We start from the raw sequence: 22,594 nt of genomic DNA on the forward strand, positions 1-22,594 counted from the left end.
AATTGGCCAGGTTGTGCTCCTCTAGCGTGTGGGTCTCGAAACCATGCAGTGTCGTATCAAAGTCATCGCTGCCGATGCTGATGCCGCAGATGAAGCACTTGGTCTGTGGGTGGCAGGAAGCATCAGAGTCGAGGCCCACTTGACACCCCCAGGGTCCTGTAATCCCTCTGGATCGCCCCCTGATATGGCCTACCTCCATATCGTCCCTCACTTGCTGTTGTTGGTCTCGGAGCTCACCAAGAGCGTCAGTGATCAGACCTGGGGAGGCAGGGTGCAAGTCAGTGCCTAATCTCTGACCAAATTCAGACTGCTCCTTCTTCTGGCTACCCCCTTCTGAGCCTTGCCTCCCATTCCCTAATCTCTCATCTCCCTAATCTCACCCTGCTGCTTGAAAATAATACCTAGCATTTATTGAGCACTTAGCATGAGACCCTTACTACCTATGAATTGACTATTTCTCCCAACGACCCTAAGACTAGTATAATTAATATCCCCATTTTACAGATGGAGAAACTGAGGTTCAGAGAGGTAACTTGCCCAAAGTCTCACAGTAGGGAGAAACAGAGCCAGGTCAACCAGATCCCGGGCCTGCACTCTCAGAGGAGCTAGTCTGCCTCTGGGCATCTCCACTCCCACAACCCCGACCAGCACTGACCCTGGATGATGGCCAGCAGGATGACGATGACAAAGAAGAAGAAGGTGATTTCGAAGACCACCCGGTACAGCTCATATTCATCACCTGCTGGGTCCTCAATCTCGTCCCCAATGCCCCCACCTGCTCGGACACCCACGTACATGTGAAACAGGTAACACTGTGGGGGCAAGGTGAGAAGCATATTAGTCATGCATTCAATCATTCGGTATTCACAAAGTACCTACAGGACCCTGGGCTAGTGGGGCAGGAGACTCACAGTAATGGCTGAGACAGCCCTGGGCTCCGCCCTCACATGGCATCAGACAGTGACAGCCCAGAAATGATCAGGGTTGTGACAGGGACAGCTCAGGCAGAGGGCTGAGGGCTGGGACGGGGAAAGCACAGTGTAATTGGGGGCGAGATGGGGGGAGTATAGGAAGCGCTGAAGCTCTGAAAGCCTCACAAAGCCTGGGTGATCAGGCAAGGCTTCCTAGAAGCAGGGACATGTGTGAACTGGAACTTGAAGGAAATGTTAGGTGGAAGAGAGTGTTCCAGGCAGGGAAAACCACACATGCAACGTCACCACTGGGGAGGAAAGAAGACATCTCGTTCCTGTGAGGAAGTGAAAGAGGGTCAGTGAAGCTGGAAAGTAGAGCTCCCGTGAGCAAGAACAGCAAGAGGAATGAGGTCCAGCCGATGGTCAAGGAGGGCTTCCTGTAGGAGGCAGCACTTAAGTTGAAAGGTGAGGCATCAAGGGAAGGGGTATTTGTACTCAGGGTCTGAGGTGGTGGTGGGGCAGAGAGACCGTCAGATGCAAAGGGCTTGGGTTGGGAGGAAATACATGATCTTAGGGGAACTGAGGGGCACCAGGCAGCCAGAGAGCAAAAGGCAAGAAGGACTGTGGTTAGACTCAGGCCAGGCTAGCTATTCCCTGGCTATTCATAAGCCATGCTGAAGGCACTGGGGAACCAAGAGGAAGTTCTGAGAAGAGAGAGGAACATGGTCTGCCTGGCATGTGGGAAAGATTTTACACTATCCTTTTTGTGTCCCTGGGAAGTGGGAGAACCTAGTTGTCTTAGGTAAGGGCTAAGACCAGTGACTGGAGGGAACAAGGCTGAGTGGCAAGGCCAGGTCTGGGTGGTGGGGCTCAAACGTCAGGCTGAGGAGCTGGATAGGTCCCAGGAGCACGGTGCCTGATTACAGGCCATCTTCTGAGATAAAGCCCTGGGACAATTCATTTAAATGTGGCCCATGCCTCTAGTAGGAGAAACTCAATTTGGTTATGATCATCTCTAGTAGACTAGAAGAGAAAAAAATGAAACCTGCATGGCATTCTTTGGGTGAAACTTTTAATTACAGATAATGATGACAATAGCTCACCTCTATGGAATCCTTGATCCCTACCAGGCAGTGTTCTACAACTATTTATTCTTAGATGATCAGGGAGCATCACTACGTCCTAAAAGCCACCCTAGGATGTAGGCACTGTTATTATACACTCATTTCACAGGTGAGGACACCAGAGCATAGGGAAGCTGAGTAGCTAAACCCCAAAACATGTAGCTTGTAAGTCAGGCACTGTGCCTGAGCACCTTTCCAATAATAACAGCTTTAAAAGCTCAAATAATACGACAACAGTGGCTAACGTTTATTGAGCACTGTTCGTAGTACCTCACAAGTATCAGCTCACTGAACCCTCACGATAAGCCTACAAGGTAGGCACTGTTCCTAAGCCCTTGGCAGATGGGAAACCTGAGGGTCAGGGGTGGTCGGAAGTTGCCAAGAGCGTTGGGGGGAAGGGCTCACCGTCATCATGTCGTCACACTTCATGTCAGGCTGTCCTCGTCCTCGCTCTTGTTGTAGAGCTTGCGGAAGAAGTCGAAGGCCACCACGGTGTACAGGTAGAGCACCACCGCCAGGAGGCCCACGGTCATCACCAGCTGGGGGCAGGCAGGGGGCGGGTCAGCGCCATGCTCAGCCGGCCCCTCCACCTTGCCCAGCCTTCGGGCTCCTGACCCTGCTGCTACCCAGGTGGCTCTCCCTGCTGGGGCCTCACGACCCACACCCACCCTGGCTCGGCCTGCCCTCCTGGCCCCTCCTCACCCTGGCCGCCCAGCCCTCACCCCTCCACCCTTGCTCAGACTGCCATGCTTGGCCCTGCCCGGCTCACATCCCTCAGGCAGTTCCTCTCCACACCTGTTTCCCATCGGGTGACGGAGGAGAGGATGGTGCGCAGTGTCTTGACCCCCATGGCAATGTCCAGGAGGTGAGCAGCGAAAAAGAAGTTGTTGTAGTGCCCCAGGAGGGACATCACCATGTACCAGCCCAGGTTCAGGAAAGACTGTGGGCACACAGAGTCAGGGTCAGAGAGCATTCCTGAGGGTCAAGGAGAGCTCGGGGAGCCCCCGGAACATTCAAGAGGGTCAGGTGCGCTCTGGGGGGTCAGGGTTGCCATCGCTGGCTTGGGATTACTTGAGGGGATCAGGAACACTCTAGAACAATGGAGCACTCTGGGTGAGAAGCCCATCCTGGGTGGGGTTGAGGAGCCTCTGCAGGACGTAGTCTGGAAATCCAAGAGCATTCTAGGGGACAAGGAGCCTTGGGCGGGTGTTCAGAGGGTGCCGAGGAACAGAGGTGCACAGAGGCTCAGGACTCAGTCCCTGGTCAGGGCTCCCCTGGTGCTGGAGCCCCCAACCCTCCCAGGGCCCTCTCCTGCAGGTCCCTCCCCCACCTACAAGTCCCTCCTCACATTGTCGGTGAAGATGACCCCGAACTTCCAGATCTGGTACTTGACGCCGATGGACATGAGCCTGTCAGGTGGAGGGAAGAGGGATGGCCAGTATGCCGGAGGGTCAGACCCTGGCCCACCTCCCCTGCCTGCCCCTGGCCTGGGCAGGATCACCCCTGGCTCACCAGGTAAGCAGCCCCGGCGGTGGCTCAGGCTTGCGTTCACTGTGCGCTGTGATCTCCAGCATGGACAGATCCATGCCCGCAGCTCGGCGATCTGCTCCCGCCCACAGATGTCCCCGTGCTTGTCCAGGACCTGCGCAGGAGAGCAGAGGGCAAGCAGACACCACCGGAGTGGGGCGAGTCATGGCCTGGGTCTGGAGAGGCATCTGGGAACACTCTGAATTTTCTGTGAAAAATTGGGAATGCATCTTTTCTGGGAAGAAGGGCCAGAGCTTTTTTTCAGATCCTCAGGGGGAGGGTCCAAACGTGATAAAGGTCCAGTTAATTCATTAGCCAAATTATTTGGGATAACTTATTATTATTAGGCAGGGGGCAAAGAATACTATACAACTGGGCCGCTGTCATCTATGGACTTATCTCCTCCCCCTCACCCCCTTACTCCACTCTGCTCCAGCCACACTGGCCCCCCTCACGGCTCCTCAAATACGCCAGGCACGTTCCTCCCCAGGACCTTTGCACTGGCTGTTCCCCCTGGCCCAGGGCGGTATTCCCCCAGATTTCCACCTGGCTCACTCCCTACCCACCCTGCACAAGAAAGAGCAAACCTCTCTGGGCCAGCACCCCCACACTCCCCAACCCTCTTACTGGATTATTTTTTCCTTCTGCAGTACTTATCACCGCCTGAACACCATAAACGTGTTCCTCATCTGTCTGTCCAACTCAAGCATCAAAATGTGTTTACTGCTTGAAACGTACCTACTGCTTGGACTCCACGCCCTCCAAAAATTGTTCTTGGCACGTAGTAGGTGCTCAGTAAACATCTGCTGAGTGAATGAACGTATCAGCCAACATGTATCTTTTTTTTTTTAGGTTGCAGGTACTGGGGATTGGACCCAGGACCTCATGCATGGTGGGGCATGTGCTCTGCCACTGAGCATCCGCAGCCCGGATGTTTTCCTATGGGCCAGATACTGTGCACCTAGTAGGTCATATAAACTTTACAACAACCCTGTGGGGGCGGCCCTCTTATTACCTCACTTTGAACGTGAGGGAAACTGAGACACCGAAAGGCTCACACAGCTAGGAGGAGAAAACAAGACAGTCCAGTTCCTGAGTCAATGTGCTTAAAACAGAATGCTTTACTTCCTCCCCTAAAATTAGTATTTATTGAGTACTTACTCTGTGCCAGGCACTGCGTCATGCTTGTTATGCACATCGTCGCTTTCCAGAGAGGGGTGTGTGGTTCTCATGCCTATTTCCAGATGGGCAAACTGAGGTGCTCCCTCAGCAAATCCCCTCGCCCAAGGTCACACACACAGCAAGTGCCATGATGGGGCCTTAGATGGCCAGGTGGCAGGAAGGGACCCAGCCCAGGAGGCCCATCTACTGCCCCATTCACATTCTCTCACCTTCCGCTTGACGAACTTGTCCCAGTAGTTGCTGGGGAAAGACCTGCCGAGAGAAAGAGGCCACAAGATGTCAGGGCAGGAGGGAAGAGGAGCCACCAGCCAGGCCAGGGGGCTTTGGAATTCCAGTCCTTCTCTCACAGGGGACTCGACACAGTGGGGTCACATCTCACTCGGGGTCAGGCTCTAAAGACCCCGTGCCAGGTGAAGTTTGTCCTTCCCCCCTACTGCCATCTTTTGGGGAGCTTAGGGAGGTAGGTGGCTTGCATTTGGAGCCGGGATGTGCAAAAACAAAAAACAAAAGACAAACAACATAGACCTGAATTCAGGTGGGGAGGCAGGGCCAGCGGTCTGGCCTTGCTCTGGCTCTGGGGAACGGTGTGCTTCTCACTGTTTCATTTAATTTTGTCTGATGAATCAGGCTCTTTCGTTACCAGTTTTAATAAATGACGAGTCGATGCTCTAACATCCTGCCAAGGTGGCCAATGGGTTTTGTTTGCAGGGGGTGGGATGGGAGTGGAACAGAGATTTACTATGAATCCATGGATTTAGATCTATTTGCTGTTTCAATTCATAGCCCTTCCTGTCCTTCCTGATGCTCAGGGTGTCCCTGATTTGCCCAGTGGGGGGCCCCTTCTAGCTGGTGGCTGGGTCCTTTCAGCCTGTCACCCATTTTTCATTGAGCACATCCTTGCTTTCTGATAAGGTAATCCACTCTCATCTTGCATTTCCCTGCCCCAGCCCTGAAATCTGCCACTTCTCCAAGCTGCTTGGTTCCTCGTTGAGGAAAATGGTATTAGAAGTCAAGGTCTTAGGTGGGTAGGTATAGATTAGTGGTAGAGCACATGCTTAGCATGCACGAGGTCCTGGGTTCAATCCCCAGTACCTCCATTAAAAAAAAAGATAAATAAATAACCTAATACCCCCCCCTGTCTTGTTGTCCTAAATGCCCAAGTTAATGTCGCCCCCTTTGAACACTCAAGCCACCTCAGAATTCAGACTCATAAGAGTTAATTAAGCACATCTTCCTCCTTCCCCTCCCTCCCATCCCTCCTTCCTTCTTTTCTCTCTCCCTCCCTCTCTCCTTTGTCATTCATTCACTTAGCTTATAAGGCCACTTCATACGGCCTCAAGGACCGAGTGATGCTTTCTCTCTCCAAATCCAAGTCCATACTGGACACAATGAGTAGGCCACGACTTGTCCAGCCGGCTGTGCCTGTCTTAGGTTGTCCTCCTCTGAGGATCTTACCCGTCGTTGGCTATCCAGCCATCCATGCTGGACACAAAGAGTAGGCCATCTGTGGTCCAGCCAGCTGTGCCTGTCTTAGGTTGTCCTCCTCTGAGGATCTTACCCGTCGTTGGCTATCCAGCTGTCCATGCTGGACACACTGAGTAGGCCATCTGTGGTCCAACCAGCTGTGCCTGTCTTAGGTTGTCCTCCTCTGAGGATCTTACCCGTCGTTGGCTATCCAGCCGTCCATGCTGGACACAAAGAGTAGGCCATCTGTGGTCCAGCCAGCTGTGCCTGTCTTAGGTTGTCCTCCTCTGAGGATCTTACCCGTCGTTGGCTATCCAGCCGTCCATGCTGGACACACTGAGTAGGCCATCTGTGGTCCAACCAGCTGTGCCTGTCTTAGGTTGTCCTCCTCTGAGGATCTTACCCGTCGTTGGCTATCCAGCCGTCCATGCTGGACACAAAGAGTAGGCCATCTGTGGTCCAACCAGCTGTGCCTGTCTTAGGTTGTCCTCCTCTGAGGATCTTACCCGTCGTTGGCTATCCAGCCGTCCATGCTGGACACAAGAGTAGGCCATCTGTGGTCCAACCAGCTGTGCCTGTCTTAGGTTGTCCTCCTCTGAGGATCTTACCCGTCGTTGGCTATCCAGCCGTCCATGCTGGACACAGTGATTAGGCCATCTGTGGTCCAGCCAGCTGTGCCTGTCTTAGGTTGTCCTCCTCTGAGGAACTTACCCGTCATTGGCTAGTCAGCTGTCCATGATGGACACATTCAGCAGGTCATCTCTTGTCCAGCCGGCTGTGCCTGTCTTAGGTTGTCCTCCTCTGAGGATCTTACCCGTCGTTGGCTATCCAGACGTCCATGCTGGACACATTCAGCAGGTCATCTCTTGTCCAGCCGGCTGGGCCTGTCTTAGGTTGTCCTCCTCTGAGGATCTTACCCGTCGTTGGCTATCCAGAAGTCCATGCTGGACACATTCAGCAGGTCATCTCTTGTCCAGCCGGCTGTGCCTGTCTTAGGTTGTCCTCCTCTGAGGATCTTACCCGTCGTTGGCTATCCAGCCATCCATGCTGGACACCAAAGAGTAGGCCATCTGTGGTCCAACCAGCTGTGCCTGTCTTAGGTTGTCCTCCTCTGAGGATCTTACCCGTCGTTGGCTAGTCAGCCGTTCATGATGGACACACTGAGTAGGCCATCTGTGGTCCAGCCGCCTGTGCCTGTCTTAGGTTGTCCTCTTCTGAGGATCTTACCCGTCGTTGGCTATCCAGCCGTCCATGCTGGACACAAAGAGTAGGCCATCTGTGGTCCAGCCAGCTGTGCCTGTCTTAGGTTGTCCTCCTCTGAGGATCTTACCCGTCGTTGGCTATCCAGCCGTCCATGCTGGACACACTGAATAGGCCATCTGTGGTCCAACCAGCTGTGCCTGTCTTAGGTTGTCCTCCTCTGAGGATCTTACCGTCGTTGGCTATCCAGCCGTCCATGCTGGACACAAAGAGTAGGCCATCTGTGGTCCAACCAGCTGTGCCTGTCTTAGGTTGTCCTCCTCTGAGGATCTTACCCGTCGTTGGCTATCCAGCCGTCCATGCTGGACACAGTGATTAGGCCATCTGTGGTCCAGCCAGCTGTGCCTGTCTTAGGTTGTCCTCCTCTGAGGAACTTATCCGTCATTGGCTAGTCAGCTGTCCATGATGGACACACTGAGTAGGCCATCTGTGGTCCAGCCACCTGTGCCTGTCTTAGGTTGTCCTCCTCTGAGGATCTTACCCGTCATTGGCTATCCAGACGTCCATGCTGGACACATTCAGCAGGTCATCTCTTGTCCAGCCGGCTGTGCCTGTCTTAGGTTGTCCTCCTCTGAGGATCTTACCCGTCGTTGGCTATCCAGACGTCCATGCTGGACACATTCAGCAGGTCATCTCTTGTCCAGCCGGCTGGGCCTGTCTTAGGTTGTCCTCCTCTGAGGATCTTACCCGTCGTTGGCTATCCAGAAGTCCATGCTGGACACATTCAGCAGGTCATCTCTTGTCCAGCCGGCTGTGCCTGTCTTAGGTTGTCCTCCTCTGAGGATCTTACCCGTCGTTGGCTATCCAGCCATCCATGCTGGACACAAAGAGTAGGCCATCTGTGGTCCAACCAGCTGTGCCTGTCTTAGGTTGTCCTCCTCTGAGGATCTTACCTGTCGTTGGCTAGTCAGCCGTTCATGATGGACACACTGAGTAGGCCATCTGTGGTCCAGCCGCCTGTGCCTGTCTTAGGTTGTCCTCTTCTGAGGATCTTACCCGTCATTGGCTATCCAGACGTCCATGCTGGACACATTCAGCAGGTCATCTCTTGTCCAGCCGGCTGTGCCTGCTGAGTGCCCTTGGACTACTTATCTTAAACACTCTGTGCATCAGTTTCCCCTCTTGCACGATGGGACAGTAACAACCAGACCTACCTCACAAGGGCCATACAGCACCTAAGAGAGTTCATGCCCCAAAGCTTACAGCACAGAAGCTACCATGTGGGGAGCACTCTCTCAGCAGTGTCATCACCAGTAACAACCTCACAAACACAAGCACCGTTATCTCCATTTTACAGGTCAAAACCGAGCCCTTGCAACCTGTAAAAATCAACAAAGCACTGAGGTGAAAGACATCAAACGTCCGCCATCAGGAGAACAGTCCCACGTGGAACACTATACAGCCATGACAACAAACAAATCGCATCCACACAGAGAGGGGATGGATCTCACAAACCCAGGGCTGAGTGGAAGATGCCAGGAGAGCTCCCAGTTCAGAGCAGGCAAACCTGAGCTAAGCTAACTGGGACGCACACGTGTGCGGTAAACCCACATAAAGCTGGGCCGTGAGAGCATAAAGGTGGTGAGCAGGGTGGGGGCGGTTGGCACAAAGCATATGAGACAAAGGACGAGGGGCGCCAGCAACACAAAGCTTTGCAATTTGGATGGTGATCACGCGGGTGTTCATTTACAATTACTTGCTGAACTCTGTATTTATGTACTAGCTTTTATGTTTTATAACCAATTTTGAAAACGCCATCCCTCCTCCTGCCCCAACTTCCTTGGCTTCCTAATCCTGCACATCAAAGGAAGCCACATCTTATCCAAAATATACAAAGAGTTCATACAACTCAATGTCAAAAACCAAAATAAACCAAACCAAACCAAACAAACAAAAACAAACCACCCTGTTAAAAAAAGGGCAGAAGACCTGAACAGACATTTTCCCAAAGATGTACAGATGGCCAACAGACACAAGAAAAGATGTTCGACGCTGCTAATCACCAGGGAAATTCAAATCAAAACCACCATAAGATATTACTTCACAGCTGTCAGAATGGCTATCGTCAAAAAGGTAACAAACAACAAAATGTTGGTGAAGGTGTGGAGAAGAGAGAACTCTTGTTGGTGGAAATGTAAACTGGTGCAGCCACTTTGGAAAACAGGATGGAAGTTCCCCACAAAATTAAAAACAGAACTACCAAGTGACCCAGCAATTCCACTCACGACTATATATCCAAAGAAAACAAAAATACCAATTCCACAAGATACATGCACATTTTCATGGCAGCACTATTTACAACAGCCAAAATATGGAAACAACCTAAGTGTCCATCAACAAATGAATGGATAAAGAAAATGTGACACCTAAACACACACAAAATGGAGTATCACTCAGCCATAAAAGAATGAAATTTTGCCATTTGCAACAACATGAATGGACCTCGAGGCTATTGTGCTTAGTGAAATGAATCAAAAGAAGACAAATACTGTATGTTTTGACTTACATGTGGAATCTAAAAATAATAAATAAAACAAATGAATGTAACAAAACAGAAAGAGACTCACAGATACAGAGAACAAACTAGTGGCTTACCAGAGGGGAGTGGGGTTGAGGAGAGGCAAAGACAGGGGAAGGGGATTAAGAGGTACGAAATACTAGGCATAAAATTAGTAAGATACAAGGATAATGTACAGCACACGAATATAACTGATATTTTATAACTTTACGTAAAATATAGTCTATAAAAATACGTAACCACTATGTTTCACATCTGAGGCTAATGTAATATTGTAAATCAACCATACTTCAATTAGAAAAAAAAAAAAAGATAGCCACACCCTGCAGGCTACCCCCAACTCCCACCCACCCAGTGTTGTGAGTGGCACCATGCTGGCTACTGGCATGGGGGTGGGAATGGAGGTAGAAACTCACAGCTTTAGGACAGCCAGGTTGGCTTCCAGGTCATAGGCATTCTCCTTGGCCTGTGTCTCCACATAGCGCTCCAGGGTGGCCAGATTCTCAGGATTATACCTAGAGGAGAATAAAGATGGATGAACAGAGAGGAGACAGGAGTTGAGCTCAGTTACTCTATGGGGCCAGGGAGGAGGGTCACTGTAGCCTGCGCCTCTCTCTCTTCCTTTCTTCCCTTTCTTTAGCTCTGTCACTGGCCACTTAGGCTCTACCCAAATACTGAATCAGCTCTATAATTTCTAATAAAACTTATCCACACCCCAGACCTAAGCCAAAGCTCTAAACTGCATCAGAGCCTTGGGTCTTTTCTAGCTTGCCTCCTCAACCTTTCAGACAGCCAGTCATTGCAGACTGTATACCTAGCCTCCTAGACATCTTTGCTACCCACCCTTACCTTCCCTCCCCAGATCTCATTCTGGTCTAGCCCCGTCCCTCTCCTGCCTAGCTCCCCTCATCACACCCTGACCACTACTGGTTCTAACTAGCTACTTGGTTTGTTTGGATTCTGAACTGGGAACCCTATGAAAGCATGGCCTGCGGCTGTCTTGGTCAACTCTGGTCTGCAGCATTGCCCAGCACTCACAGACTAGATTTTAGTAAACATGTGTTAAATGAATAATGAGAGGTGAAGGAAGGGAGAGATAAAGAGGCACTAAGAGACACGAAGAGACTGAGGAGCAGACACAGAGAGACATTAAGGCAATTAAAGGGGAGAGTGGCGGTAGGAAACGCTATCTTCTGCCTTTAGGTCTTCGCAGTGCTATTTCCTTAAACATCTCCAGGATGATAGGTGAGAACCCCAGGTCAAGCCCAGGACTGACCACGCCTTACTCCAGAAAATTCTCTCCTCCACCCCGCTTGGCCAGAAGCGCTCCCTACCACCGAACTCAGACCTGTCGATACCCTTGAGCGTCTTGCCCACGTTTGCTCTCACCTGCTCAAACATCGCCAGGACTCCGTCGCCTCCCACACCCGGGGTGAAGCCGCAGACCCGGCCGCCGCAGACCCGGCCGCCGCGGACTCCTCGAGGACCGGAAAAGGAAAGACTGGTGGAAACGGAAACTACGTCATTGTTTTCGCTCCGGCGCAGTTAGCGCATGCGTGTATGCTCCACCCGAGCAGAATCAACGGCGTGAGAAAAAGCCTGGTCTAGCCAAGTGCGCAGGCGCCTTCTCGTGGCACGCTGGCGAGGAGGCGGGGCTGAGGTTTTCCCCGGCCTCGCGTACCCTGTTCTAGTGCCTGCAGGTGTGCGCGCGAGCTGCCAGGGAAGGAGACGGATCCCTGACGGCGTGCACGCACGTCGCGTTGCTCGCGACCCTGAACTCAAAAGCTGTGCTGGAATGCACGTATTAGTCTCCCTTTGGGCCATGGCCAAGTCCCGAGGAAGGTGCTTTTTGAGGTCCCCTTTGCCTCACGCCATGATCCCTAAAGCAAGATCCGAGCTCCACAATTTCAAGTCCCTGAACCCGGTCCCACGCTGCACCCTGACGCCAGGGTTAGGGGCCTGCAAAGCTGTTGTGCTCTGCCTGTCAGGGACAGGGGTGAGGGGCTCCTGGACCCCGCCAGATCACGCCCAGTCCCCATAGGCTCCTGTCTTGTGGGTGAGAGCGAGCACCGCATGTGTGTACAGGTTCTGCACACTGCAGGCATGAAAGCACATGCATGTGTCGTATATGTGGAGGTATATGCTCTGGGTACATCCACATGTACGCACACGGGTATCCAGACACGTGCACGTTGACTGGTCTTCACACTGCACAGGGGGTTACCACTAAGTGCCTTATGAGCCCCACCCCCCACCACCCCGGAACAGTAATGGACACTGCATGGTCATCCCCGTGCAGACCTGCCATCTACCGGTTGTGGCCAAAGTCTCAAGCACTCAGCAGAGGTTCAGCTACAGTTTTTAGCTGCCACCCAGAACGAGGGAGGGAGTGTTAGGGCACCCCCCCACCCCAGGTCATAATTAAGATAGTTTGCATCTGGTTTACATTCAGCCCACGGCCCTGGAGGTGGAGGGGGGTCCCCTGGGTCCCAAGGCAAGCTGCCTCTCACAGGCTTTCAGGGCCCAGGGGACAGGGGGTGGAGCCGGCCGCACAAGCCTGCTGGGGCAGGAAGCCAGAGTGGGGAGGGGGAAGGCCACAGCCAGTGGAGGCAAGACGGGTGCAGGGCCTCTGGGGAGGGAGGGAGGTGCCAGCACTCCGAGCCCTGAGGCCCTGCTGGCCCCTGGGCACAGGCCCAGCTCCGGCCCCCAGGAATGGACCTTGCGGACCCCGACATCTTTAATAGGGACCCCCGGGACCACTATGACCTGCTGCAACGGCTGGGCGGCGGGCACCTATGGGGAAGTCTTCAAGGTGAGGAATCCCCTCCTTCTCCATCACCCTCAGACCAGAGATCTTTGGGGTGAGGCCCAAGAGGAAGGGGATGCAATAGGGTCCCAGTCCTTGGCTTTGGTTCAAGGATGCTGAGGAGAGCTCAGGCGAATGGAGCCTGCCTGACTGCCAACTTCCCCTTTATAAGGCTCGAGACAAGGTGACGGGGGACCTGGTGGCACTGAAGATGGTGAAGATGCAGCCTGGTGAGGAGAGAACCCAGGAGTGCCTTCCCCACACCCCCACCTCCTGGGACACTGGGATCTCTCCCAGACCCCTTCCCTGCAGCGGCCTTTTCTCTCCGGCCCCTCCTTGCAGATGATGATGTTTCTACACTTCAGAAGGAAATCCTCATCTTGAAAACTTGTCGGCATGCCAACGTCGTGGCCTACCATGGGAGTTATCTCTGGTGATGAGCTTAAGACCTGCCCTGGGACCCAGCCCAGCCCCTACCCCCGAACTCCCATTCCTGACGAGGGTACCCCCTACCCTGACCTCGATCATGGATCCTCATTTTTAACTGGGGCACCCCTAACTTGATCTCCAAGTCAAAGGCCCACTTCTCTGACCAAAGGATCCCCAAATCTAATCTCCAATCCAGAACTCCCATTTCTTACAAGGGGTCCCCAAAATGGATCCCTTGTAGTAACCAAACCTGAACCAAGTCCCCTAAAACCAATCTTTCATACTCCTACTCATCGGGTCCCCCGGTTTCACTATCTGTTCCTTTAATATGAACCCCTAAATTCCCTGACCCTCAAACTAATATCCCAGATACCTCAATAATGACTTCTGTTCCCTATACCTGGCACCCTGGCCTCCTCTGTCGCCTCCGAACTTTCACAGCCTGTGAAGTCTCCACCCTGTCTTCTAGATTAGAGTGGAACAGCAGAGGTGCTCTGGCTTAGGAGCCCAAAGACCTGGGTTTGATTCCAGTTGACCTTGAACATATTATTTCCTCTCTGAGCCTCAACTTCCCCATCGGAAAAATGGAAATGGGACTGTCTCACTCTGGTGGGTGAGAGAGAGATGGCAGCTCTTACACTGAAGATCTTGTTGAACTAGAACAAGGCAGTGGGCTAGGAGCTGTCCTACAAATGATTTATTACTGCTACTGTGATTGCTCTCGAACTGTTGTAGGCTGCAGAGGCTCTGGATCTGCATGGAATACTGTGGGGCGGGTTCTCTCCAGGGTATCTACCAAGGTGAGAGGAGCCCCTGCTCCTCCAATCCACCCCTTCTGTCCCTCTGCCATTGTGTCTCCTGGGACTGCCTTTCTGGTCCATATTTCACACAATGAGCCCCTTCTCTGGGCCTGACCTGACCTGGATGATGCTGGGGATGTGACAGAGCAGGCCCTGAGCCCTGTCCTCCAGGACCTGAGAGTCCAGCCCTAGTCTTTCTGCAGGCAGTGACCCCTCCTCCTTCCCCCGCCCCATCTTCCTCTGTGTCTGCTTTTCCTCGCCAAGGTCTACTCACAAATTTCAGTATTTCTGCATTTCTGGCTAATTGTCATTTCATGCCCACATGTTCATTTAAGCAGTGAATGCATTTCTGATTCTCTCAGCCTGCTTTTCGCTCTCTTGGAGCATTTGGGGGGGGGGGAAGGTCTCTGATCACTTCTGGATTACTGATGTGCACCTCTGTCTCTGACCATCTCCCTGTCTCCACAAAGCTCAGGAAAGGAAGGACTTCATTAGGAAGTCCTAGGCGGGGAATCTGAGGCCCACAGAGAGGAAGTGACTCACATCACCAGCTGTCAGACCTGCTCTGTGCCCTCTCTGTCTGTGTCTATATTGTCCCCTCTGAATCTCTGTTTCTCAATGTGTCTGTTTTCCCACTTCTTGGTCTCTGCCCAGCTCGCTCTTTGTCTGCCTCAGTTTGGATCTGTTTCTGATTTTCTGTCCCTGTCTCTGTCTCCCTCTGACTTTCCTCATTTTAACAAAGTCACATCACCTCCTGCTCAGAGCCCTCCCAAGCCTTCCATTTCCCTCCAACAATAAGCCCAAATTTCGCATCACAGCCCACGAGTCTGACGCCCACAACCACCCCAGGCTGACCCACCTTCTCTCCACTCCACCCACTTTGCCATTTTCCAGGCCCACCAGGCACTTTCCTACCTCCGGGCCTTTGCACTTGCTCATCTTGTTCACGTTGAGTGGGAATGCTCCCATCCTCAACCCCGTCACCTTCTCAGAGTTGCTTTGCTGATCACCCAGTATAAAACGTCATACCCCTTCCCACACATATTTCCTGTTGTCTTTTCTTGCTTTTGTTTTTTTCTATTTATTCGCATCTCACATACTGTTTCTTTCACCTAGTTCTCTTGTCTACTGTCCGTATCCCCCACTGGAACATTCTCTCCACGAGGGTGGGGATCTCTGTCTCTGTGTCCACAGCTGTGTCCGCATTGCCTACCACGGCGCCTGGCACACAGTAAATGTGTAGTCTGTTGAATAAATCTATCTCCCTCTGGCCTCTGGTTCCCTGCATCGCTGCCTCTCTTTTTGCTGACCATTCCTTGTCCCCTCCTGTTACCCCCTCTCCATGTGGTACGTGGTGTGGGTGGCAGCCAGGGGCTCCTGGGGCCAGGTTTCCTGGTCCCCATCTGACACCATGCCGGGGTGACCTTTGCAGTCACAAGCCCCCTGTCAGAGCTCCAGATCAGCTATGTCTGCCGGGAAGTGCTCCAGGTGAGGCGATGCTTGGTGGGTTTGGGTGGGGGGAGGCGATGCTAGGTGGGTTTGGGTGGGGGCAGGTCTCTGCTCACACCCCCAGAACACTCACAGCCCCCCTCTCCATCCTCCTTCCCAGGGACTGGCCTATATACACTCACAGAAGAAGATACACCGGGACATCAAGGTGATCTAGGGGCAGAAAAGTAGCCTTGGTGGGTGGGGCCTCTGGGAGATGGTAGTGGTATTTGGAGGGCTCAGGCAGTGTGTGACCAGGGAGCAGAGGCAGAGTTGGGCTGGCAGGAGGGAGGGGTGTCTGTGACAGCCTCTGATCCCCCCTCTCTTCCCCAGGGATCCAACATCCCCATCAACGACCCTGGGGAGGTCAGACTGGTGAGTGTGGCTGGTGGGGGGGGGGAGGGGGACTGGCTGGGAGCCAGAGGGGACAGGGACCCTAGGTCAGTATGTCTCTCCCTCTGCCTCCAGCTGACTTTGGTATATCGGCCCAGATCGGGGCCACACTGGCTCGACGCCTCTCTTTCATTGGGACACCCTACTGGTGAGGGGTGCCTGGCTGGCAGCCAGGGGTTGTGCGGGGTTGGTGGTGGTGGGCAGCGGCTTTCCCCACCATGGATCTCTGGCATCTGCATCCTGACTTTGCCCTGCCTCTGCCTTTCTCTGTTGAGCGTTCTGTGTACTCTGTGGCTCTCCCTTGAGTTTTCCATTTCCCTAGGTCTTTCTGTGCATGTCTCCCCTCCACGTGTTTTTCTCAGTGTTTGTGTTGATTTTGATCCTGATCTCTGTCTCTCCATATCTATCCGTGGCTGTCTTTTCTGTCTGTTTCAGTCTGTGGCTCTCCCTGTCTCTTTGCCTCTCTCTGTCTATGTTTTATAGTCTATCTCTGACTCTCTGTCTTTACCTCTCTCCGTCTTTATTTCTGTCTCTCTGCCTCTTTATGTGTCTGCATCCAACTCTCTCTGTGTCCCATTCTCCTGCTCAGTACCTGTCTCACTCCTTTCCCCCCACCCCCTACCTAGAAGTCTCCCCTCCCATTCCTAATATCACGCCTGGCTCTCTGAGGGTCTCTGCCCATGGGATGGCTCCGGAAGTGGCAGCCGTGGCCCTGAAGGGGGGATACAACGAGCCCTGTGACATCTGGTCCCTGCACATCACAGCCATGGAATTAGCCGAGCTACAGCCACCCCTCTTTTCGTTCAAACTCTCAGGTTAGCAGATGTGGCAGGTCCACCTGGTCCCAGAGATCCCATGCGACTCTGTACCCTGAACACCACCCCTCGCCTTCTTCCCCACATCAAGACCCCCTACAGGGGATCCCTCTCCCTTCGAGCCCAACCCGAGAACCTCAGCCGAAGAATGCAATTTCTCCACGCCACACCAGGAGCCCCCAGAGCAGGGAGTCCTGTCTCGAAGCTCCCCTGAGACCTCTGCAACTCTGTAACTTGATGAGCAGCATCCCCTGGAAGTGGCGTCCTATGCATCGTAAAACCAACCACTCATTCTCCTCCTGTCCCTCACTGCTCTCTGCTGACCTCAGTGCCATCGGGGGTCCCTCACATCGTGAGAATCTGACCTCCACTGAGAAGTCTGAATCCCATGTTCTGTCCTTGCTTTCTAGAGTTCTCTTCCTCATGACCAAGAGTGGCTATCAGTCTCCTCGGCTAAAGGAAAAAGGGAAATGATAGGAGAGAGTCATGGGAAGGCGTGGGAGAGAGGGCAGAGTAAGGGCTGATGGTCTGAAGGGAGGGTCTCTGGTCCTCTCATCCCAGAACTGCCTTTTGGGGAGGGGTTATTTATTTATTTATTTACTTTAGAGGAGGGGGTTGAACCTAGGGCCTCCTGCATGCTAAGCATGCGCTCTAACACTTGAACTGTACCCTCCCCCAGTACTTGCCTTTTTTCTTCCCAAGGTCGGCTGCCTTCCACATCTTCGTCAAAGTCACCCTCAGCCAAGAGCGCCAAGAAAACAACCTGGCGCCACCAAGATGCTCAGTGTAAACCTCCCCTCCCTGAGCAGCCTTCCCAAACTCACCCCCTGTGAGAACACCCCCAGGGCCTCCCTCGGCTCCCTAGAACACTGATGATTTTATTCCACAGAACGCCTATGGCCCTTTCAAAGTCCCTGCTCCCTCTGAAATCCCCAGGGCTCCGCCTTCCAAGACCCTCCAAATTGTACCCCAGACCTTTCCCCCAAGATATGCTGAGTTCTAAAACCTCACAAGTTGCCAACGGCTTCAGGACCAATTACTGGGGGTTCTCTGGAATTCCAGGGGACACCCGAGACACCTCTGGAATTCTCCAACTTCTCTAAATTCGTCTGATCCCTCAGACACCTCAGAATCCCCCAGGTGGCAGCTGCCCAGACTTCCCCGCCTTCTTCCTCTATTGGCACCTTCACCGCCAGATTCCCTTAGATGGGTTCTCAAGCCCCTGTGCCAGCCCTCTCCCTGCAGCCCAGCCCTCTGTCTGCTGACCGCCTCCTCCTCCCACCCCCAGCATCGAACTGGTGTCCCAGCCCGGGCTAAACAGAGGCCTGATCCTAGAGCTTCTTGACAAACTGAGGAACCCAGGGAAGGGGGCAGCTTGTTGGGAGATTGAAGATAAGGAGCCTGAGGTGAGTGGGCCTTGCTTGGATGACAATAGCACTGGACGGTGCCCCACCTTTGCTCAGGCTGCTCCCCTGCCTGGGGTGTCCATTTGTTGCCTCTCTTAGAAGGAGAAAAGCCAGGGAGCATGGGGGCTTTGGCACAGAGCTGGCGGGCACAGAGGCTTACGGGAGAGCCAAGGGCTCCAGACTGGGCTGCTGGAGGACGGTGGGCCTGATCGCGGCTGCCGCTCTGCCCAGCTACCCCCCGCCATCCGCTCGGCAGATCCGATCCACCATCGATCCAGCTCTGTGGGGATCCCAGATGCGGACTGCTTGCGTCAGTAGAGAATCCTTAAGCTTTGGAGACCCTTGTAACCCCCTCATCAGATTGCCAGAGACCGCCAGAGAGACCCTCCTCAGCTTCTAACAGACCCTCAGAGGCCCCCCCATTACCATCTGATCCCACAAGAGGCCCCAGAGAACCTCATCTACAAAATGATTCTAGAGACCCCTACCTCTCCGCTCTGCACACGGACCCCATAAGATTTCTATAACCACCAGGACTCCCAGAGACCTCAGAAACCTTGTTCTGATCCCAGATACCCAAGTGGAATCTAAAAAATAAACACTCTATAACATGTTTGACCCCCATCGCCCTGATCACAAATCTTGACCCCAAAATGAGACCCCTGTAAACCAAGATCCCCTCCCCTGAAGGGACAGCTCCAGTCCTAAGATCCTGGCTGCAGACCCACACCCACACCCAGTTCTATTCTTTCTATTCCCGAATCCATGTCCCAGCTCACTGTGTGTCACTGCATACCACCCCACCCCAACCCCCATGGCGGCACATAGAGTTCATGATGCTCAGAGGCATGTAGTCCAGACCCACAGCTGACCAGGTGAGATGCCTCCCCACTGCCCCGCGCCCTCCCCTCCCCCTGGGCCCACTGCTGACTCTTTCCTATCCACAGGCTCGCTTACAACCCCTGGAGGCTTCAAGAGCAGCAGTCCTAGGTCAGGGACCCTCAGCGTGGGAGGGGGGCTGGGATATGTGTGGGGGACCGCCCGAGCTCATGCCTGTCCCTCCTCAGGAGGAACCTGTCAGGTCCGAAGATGACTACTGAGAACGTGGGACATGTGAGAGAGCAGCCTCAGACCCCACCCAAGCCCCACCATCCATGACCCCAACCTCAGCCCCTGCTTTCCTTCCACCACTCAGCCGTGACCCCTGGCTGGACACTCAGTACCCACACCTACCTTCACCCTAACCCTGACCCTCCCACCAGCCCCCACTCCTCCCCACCAACCCTTCACCCCTAACCTCACCCCAACTCAACCCTGGAGCCCCTGCCACATCCTAGTACCCAGCACTCACGTCATTCACTGATTCATTTGGGCTGCTGCTCCAGACTGAGCTCCTCGACAGCAGGAGCCCTGCCTGCTCTCGCACTGCTGAAGCCCAGCATTGTGCTGGCACACACTCTGTAGACTCCTTTGTGAATGTATGTGAATGAATGAATGAATGAACAAATGAATGAGTAAACAGATTTTTCTCTTCCTTCCCCAGGCCTGTGGTAGTGGAGACACGCCCAGCAGATGATCTACTGCCCCCAGCAACCTCTCTATCCAGGAATGGGTCCCTGGGTTTCGGAGTGGGTGTTAGGAATCAGTCTCTGCACACCCTCCCCTCCACAGTGGACACAATATAGTGGTCATGACATGCCTGTGTCTCCCAATAAACGTGATTTTAGCCTCTGCTGTCATCTTGGTTTTCTGTGGTGAGGGGAGGAGGGCCGAATTCCTGGATGCCTACTGACCCCCCCCAAATTCAACGATCCAGTACAACGTCAGGTGCAGCACAGACATTATTTCTACAGCACATGGTCACCTCTCCCCCAGCGGCCTTGGGAGGAGGGATTTGGGGACTAAGGGGCTTGCTCTAAGCATAAGGCATTTGAAGTGGGAGTGAAGGCCAGCTGTGGGTGTCTCAGCTAAGCTGGTCCTCATACTGCTTGCGGAAACAATCACCACTAGTGAAGAAATCCCAACATCTCTCTTGGTACATCTTCCAGACATAAGACTCCTAGGTGTTGGGGTTTGGGAAGAGTTGGTTGGTCAATCTTCAAATGCTTTATATGATCTGACCTTTTTACTGCCACCTGCTGATTGACCTTATATTAAAATTCTCCATGTCCTTGCTCATTTTTCTCCCATTAACACATCCTTACCTGACCCGTGTGTTCTGTCTCATCCTTGTTTATCAGACACATCAGGGAATACCTGGGGTTGGAAGGGCAGTGGGAGACAGGTCATAACCAGCCTTACTTACCTTCTCCTGATTGGCTGGCTGAGAACCCACCCACATGGATTCCACACCCCTTTTCCTAACTGACCAAAGCCCGGTTTCCTCCCCCGGATGTTGCCGGCCATTTCCACACCCTCCTGATTGGCAGTGGGCCCACGCTGACATGTAATTGGCCAGGTTGTGCTCCTCTAGCGTGTGGGTCTCGAAACCATGCGGTGTCGTATCAAAGTAGTCGCTGCCGATGCCGATGCCGCAGATGAAGCCCTTGGTCTGCGGGTGGCACGAACATCAGAGTCGAGGCCCATTTGACCCCCCCAGGGTCCTGTAATCCCTCTGGATCGCCCCCTGATATGACCTACCTCCATATCTTCCCTCACTTGCTCTTTTTGGTCTCGGAGCTCACCAAAAGCGTCAATGATCAGACCTGGGGAGGCAGGGTGCAAGTCAGTGCCTAATCTCTGACCAAATTCAGACTGCTCCTTCTTCTGGCTACCCCCTTCTGAGCCTTGCCTCCCATTCCCTAATCTCTCATCTCCCTAATCTCACCCTGATGCTTAAAAATAATACCTAGCATTTATGAGCACTTACCATGAGACCCTTACTACCTATGAATTTACTTAATTCTCACAATGGCCCTATAAGACTAGTATAATTAATATCCCCATTTTACAGATGGAGAAACTGAGGTTTCTCCTCTTCTGAGGTCTCCTCTTCCTCTCCAAGTTCACTTCAGAAAGAAAAATGGGAGGAAAATACTTAAGGGCTAATCGTGTATGTAAATTAAGGAGGACCACGGGGGTGCGGGGGTGGCGGGAGATTGTGAAACAGCACAAGTTTTTTTTGTTGTTAAATTTGTTGTTGAAGTCTACTCAATTTACAATGCTAGTTTCAGGTGTACAGCAAAGCAATTCAGTTACACATACATAGATATTTTCTTTCCCATTATAGGTTATTAGAAGAAGTTGACTATAGTTCCCTGTGCTGTGCAGTGGGTCCTTGTTGTTTATCTATTTTAAATACAGTGATACATACCTGCTAGCCCCCAGCCATGCTCTGTTAAAAAGGCAGTTTGATACAGTGGAGCCATCACCAGCATTCAGGCAGCCCTCTCGGCAGAATCTGGGTGACTCCAGTTACGTTACCACTGTCTCAGAGTCTCCATGGCCAAAGTAGAGACTCTGTAATAAAAGGTGTTGGCATTGTAATTTTAAGAAAGCATGCATCTTGGCTTTTAAAAAAAATCTGAAAAATAAGAAGCCTTGAAATTCCTTACAATGGCACACATTAGGCAAGCTCCCGAACCAACCATCACATCCTAATCAGAGGAAAAGTAACAAAACATGAAGCAGTATCATATTAAATTGTTACACTCTTTTCTTTTTTTTTTTTTTAAACAGAAGTCATGAGGATGGTACACAGGACCTCCTTCATGCTAAGCATACACTACCACTGTGCTTACCCTCCCCCTAAATTGTTACATTTTTGACAAATAATTTTCAGGAATTTAACCATAAGGCCTAATGAATGAAGGTCTCGTTATCCTCACTTCTTCCCTAGGTACTAACCCACTTTGGTGTGTTCTCAACTGGAGGAGCGTGAACAGCCCCCACAGTGGATCCCAGCCCCTCCACACCATGGTACCCACCGCTCTGCCAGCAGCCCGTTGGAAGTCACTGTTACAGAAATGGCACATCTGTTCTGTGTGGCCTCGGTATGCCTTTGTCTCTGGAGGGACTCCACGTGCCTCTGCCGGGCTCCTTGGGGGTGGCAGCCTCACAGCTGCACACTCTGCAGGGGAGGTCTCAACCCCCCCTCCCCACTTCCTCCAGAGCCCAGGGGTGATGTTGCACAGGTAATATCATCCTCTGAGCAGCTCCAGGTGTTCATGCAAGTGCTTGTTCTGGACACACGGATGCTGGCAACGTGCCTGGTCCAGAGGAAGCCCCTAACCACCACCCGGTGAAATCCCCTAGGATTGTTGGGTGAACTGAGGACGCTCCACTGCTGGCAACGTCAAGACCTGGCTCTTGTCCTCCAGCGTCCAAACTATCAATGTAAGTCTGCCAACTTTTAGTTCTGCATGGTTCTGGAGACAACACGTTCTGCATTACTGATTTTATTTAATCTGATGATGCTGTGACCTGCTAGTCAGTCCACCTGAGGGGGGCCCTGCACCAAATGCTGTCAGGT

General features: G+C 52.8%; 2 protein-coding genes and 1 pseudogene across 2 annotated transcripts; 1 reads left to right on the plus strand and 2 right to left on the minus strand.

Annotated features, from left to right (window-relative positions):
* Window position 1: 1 nt before the first annotated feature.
* LOC116657637 (ryanodine receptor 1-like) lies at window positions 2-11,861 on the minus strand (the record flags this gene model as incomplete). The annotated part of the gene is given in 14 exon segments (XM_032461028.1): window positions 2-103; window positions 194-258; window positions 656-812; window positions 2,441-2,472; window positions 2,475-2,574; window positions 2,829-2,975; window positions 3,384-3,444; window positions 3,548-3,626; window positions 3,629-3,677; window positions 4,954-4,996; window positions 10,403-10,501; window positions 11,376-11,503; window positions 11,624-11,699; window positions 11,857-11,861. Coding segments are annotated over 14 exon segments (1,143 nt in total), but the record flags the coding sequence as incomplete, so codon positions are not given.
* Window positions 11,862-12,575: 714 nt separating this feature from the next.
* Window positions 12,576-18,441, plus strand: LOC116657638 (annotated as a pseudogene).
* A 1,645-nt stretch (window positions 18,442-20,086) lies between these two features.
* On the minus strand, window positions 20,087-21,689 carry LOC116657639 (ryanodine receptor 3-like). The gene is made up of 5 exons (XM_032461029.1): window positions 21,678-21,689; window positions 20,764-20,940; window positions 20,568-20,674; window positions 20,328-20,379; window positions 20,087-20,182 (listed from the first exon to the last, which is right to left on the minus strand). The coding sequence occupies exons 1-5, from the start codon at window positions 21,687-21,689 to the stop codon at window positions 20,087-20,089; spliced, it is 444 nt and encodes a 147-aa protein (XP_032316920.1).
* Between the last annotated feature and the right edge of the window lie 905 nt (window positions 21,690-22,594).

This window comes from Camelus ferus, chromosome 18 (assembly GCF_009834535.1).
Source record: "Camelus ferus isolate YT-003-E chromosome 18, BCGSAC_Cfer_1.0, whole genome shotgun sequence".
In the NCBI taxonomy this organism is placed as follows: Eukaryota; Metazoa; Chordata; class Mammalia; order Artiodactyla; family Camelidae; genus Camelus; species Camelus ferus.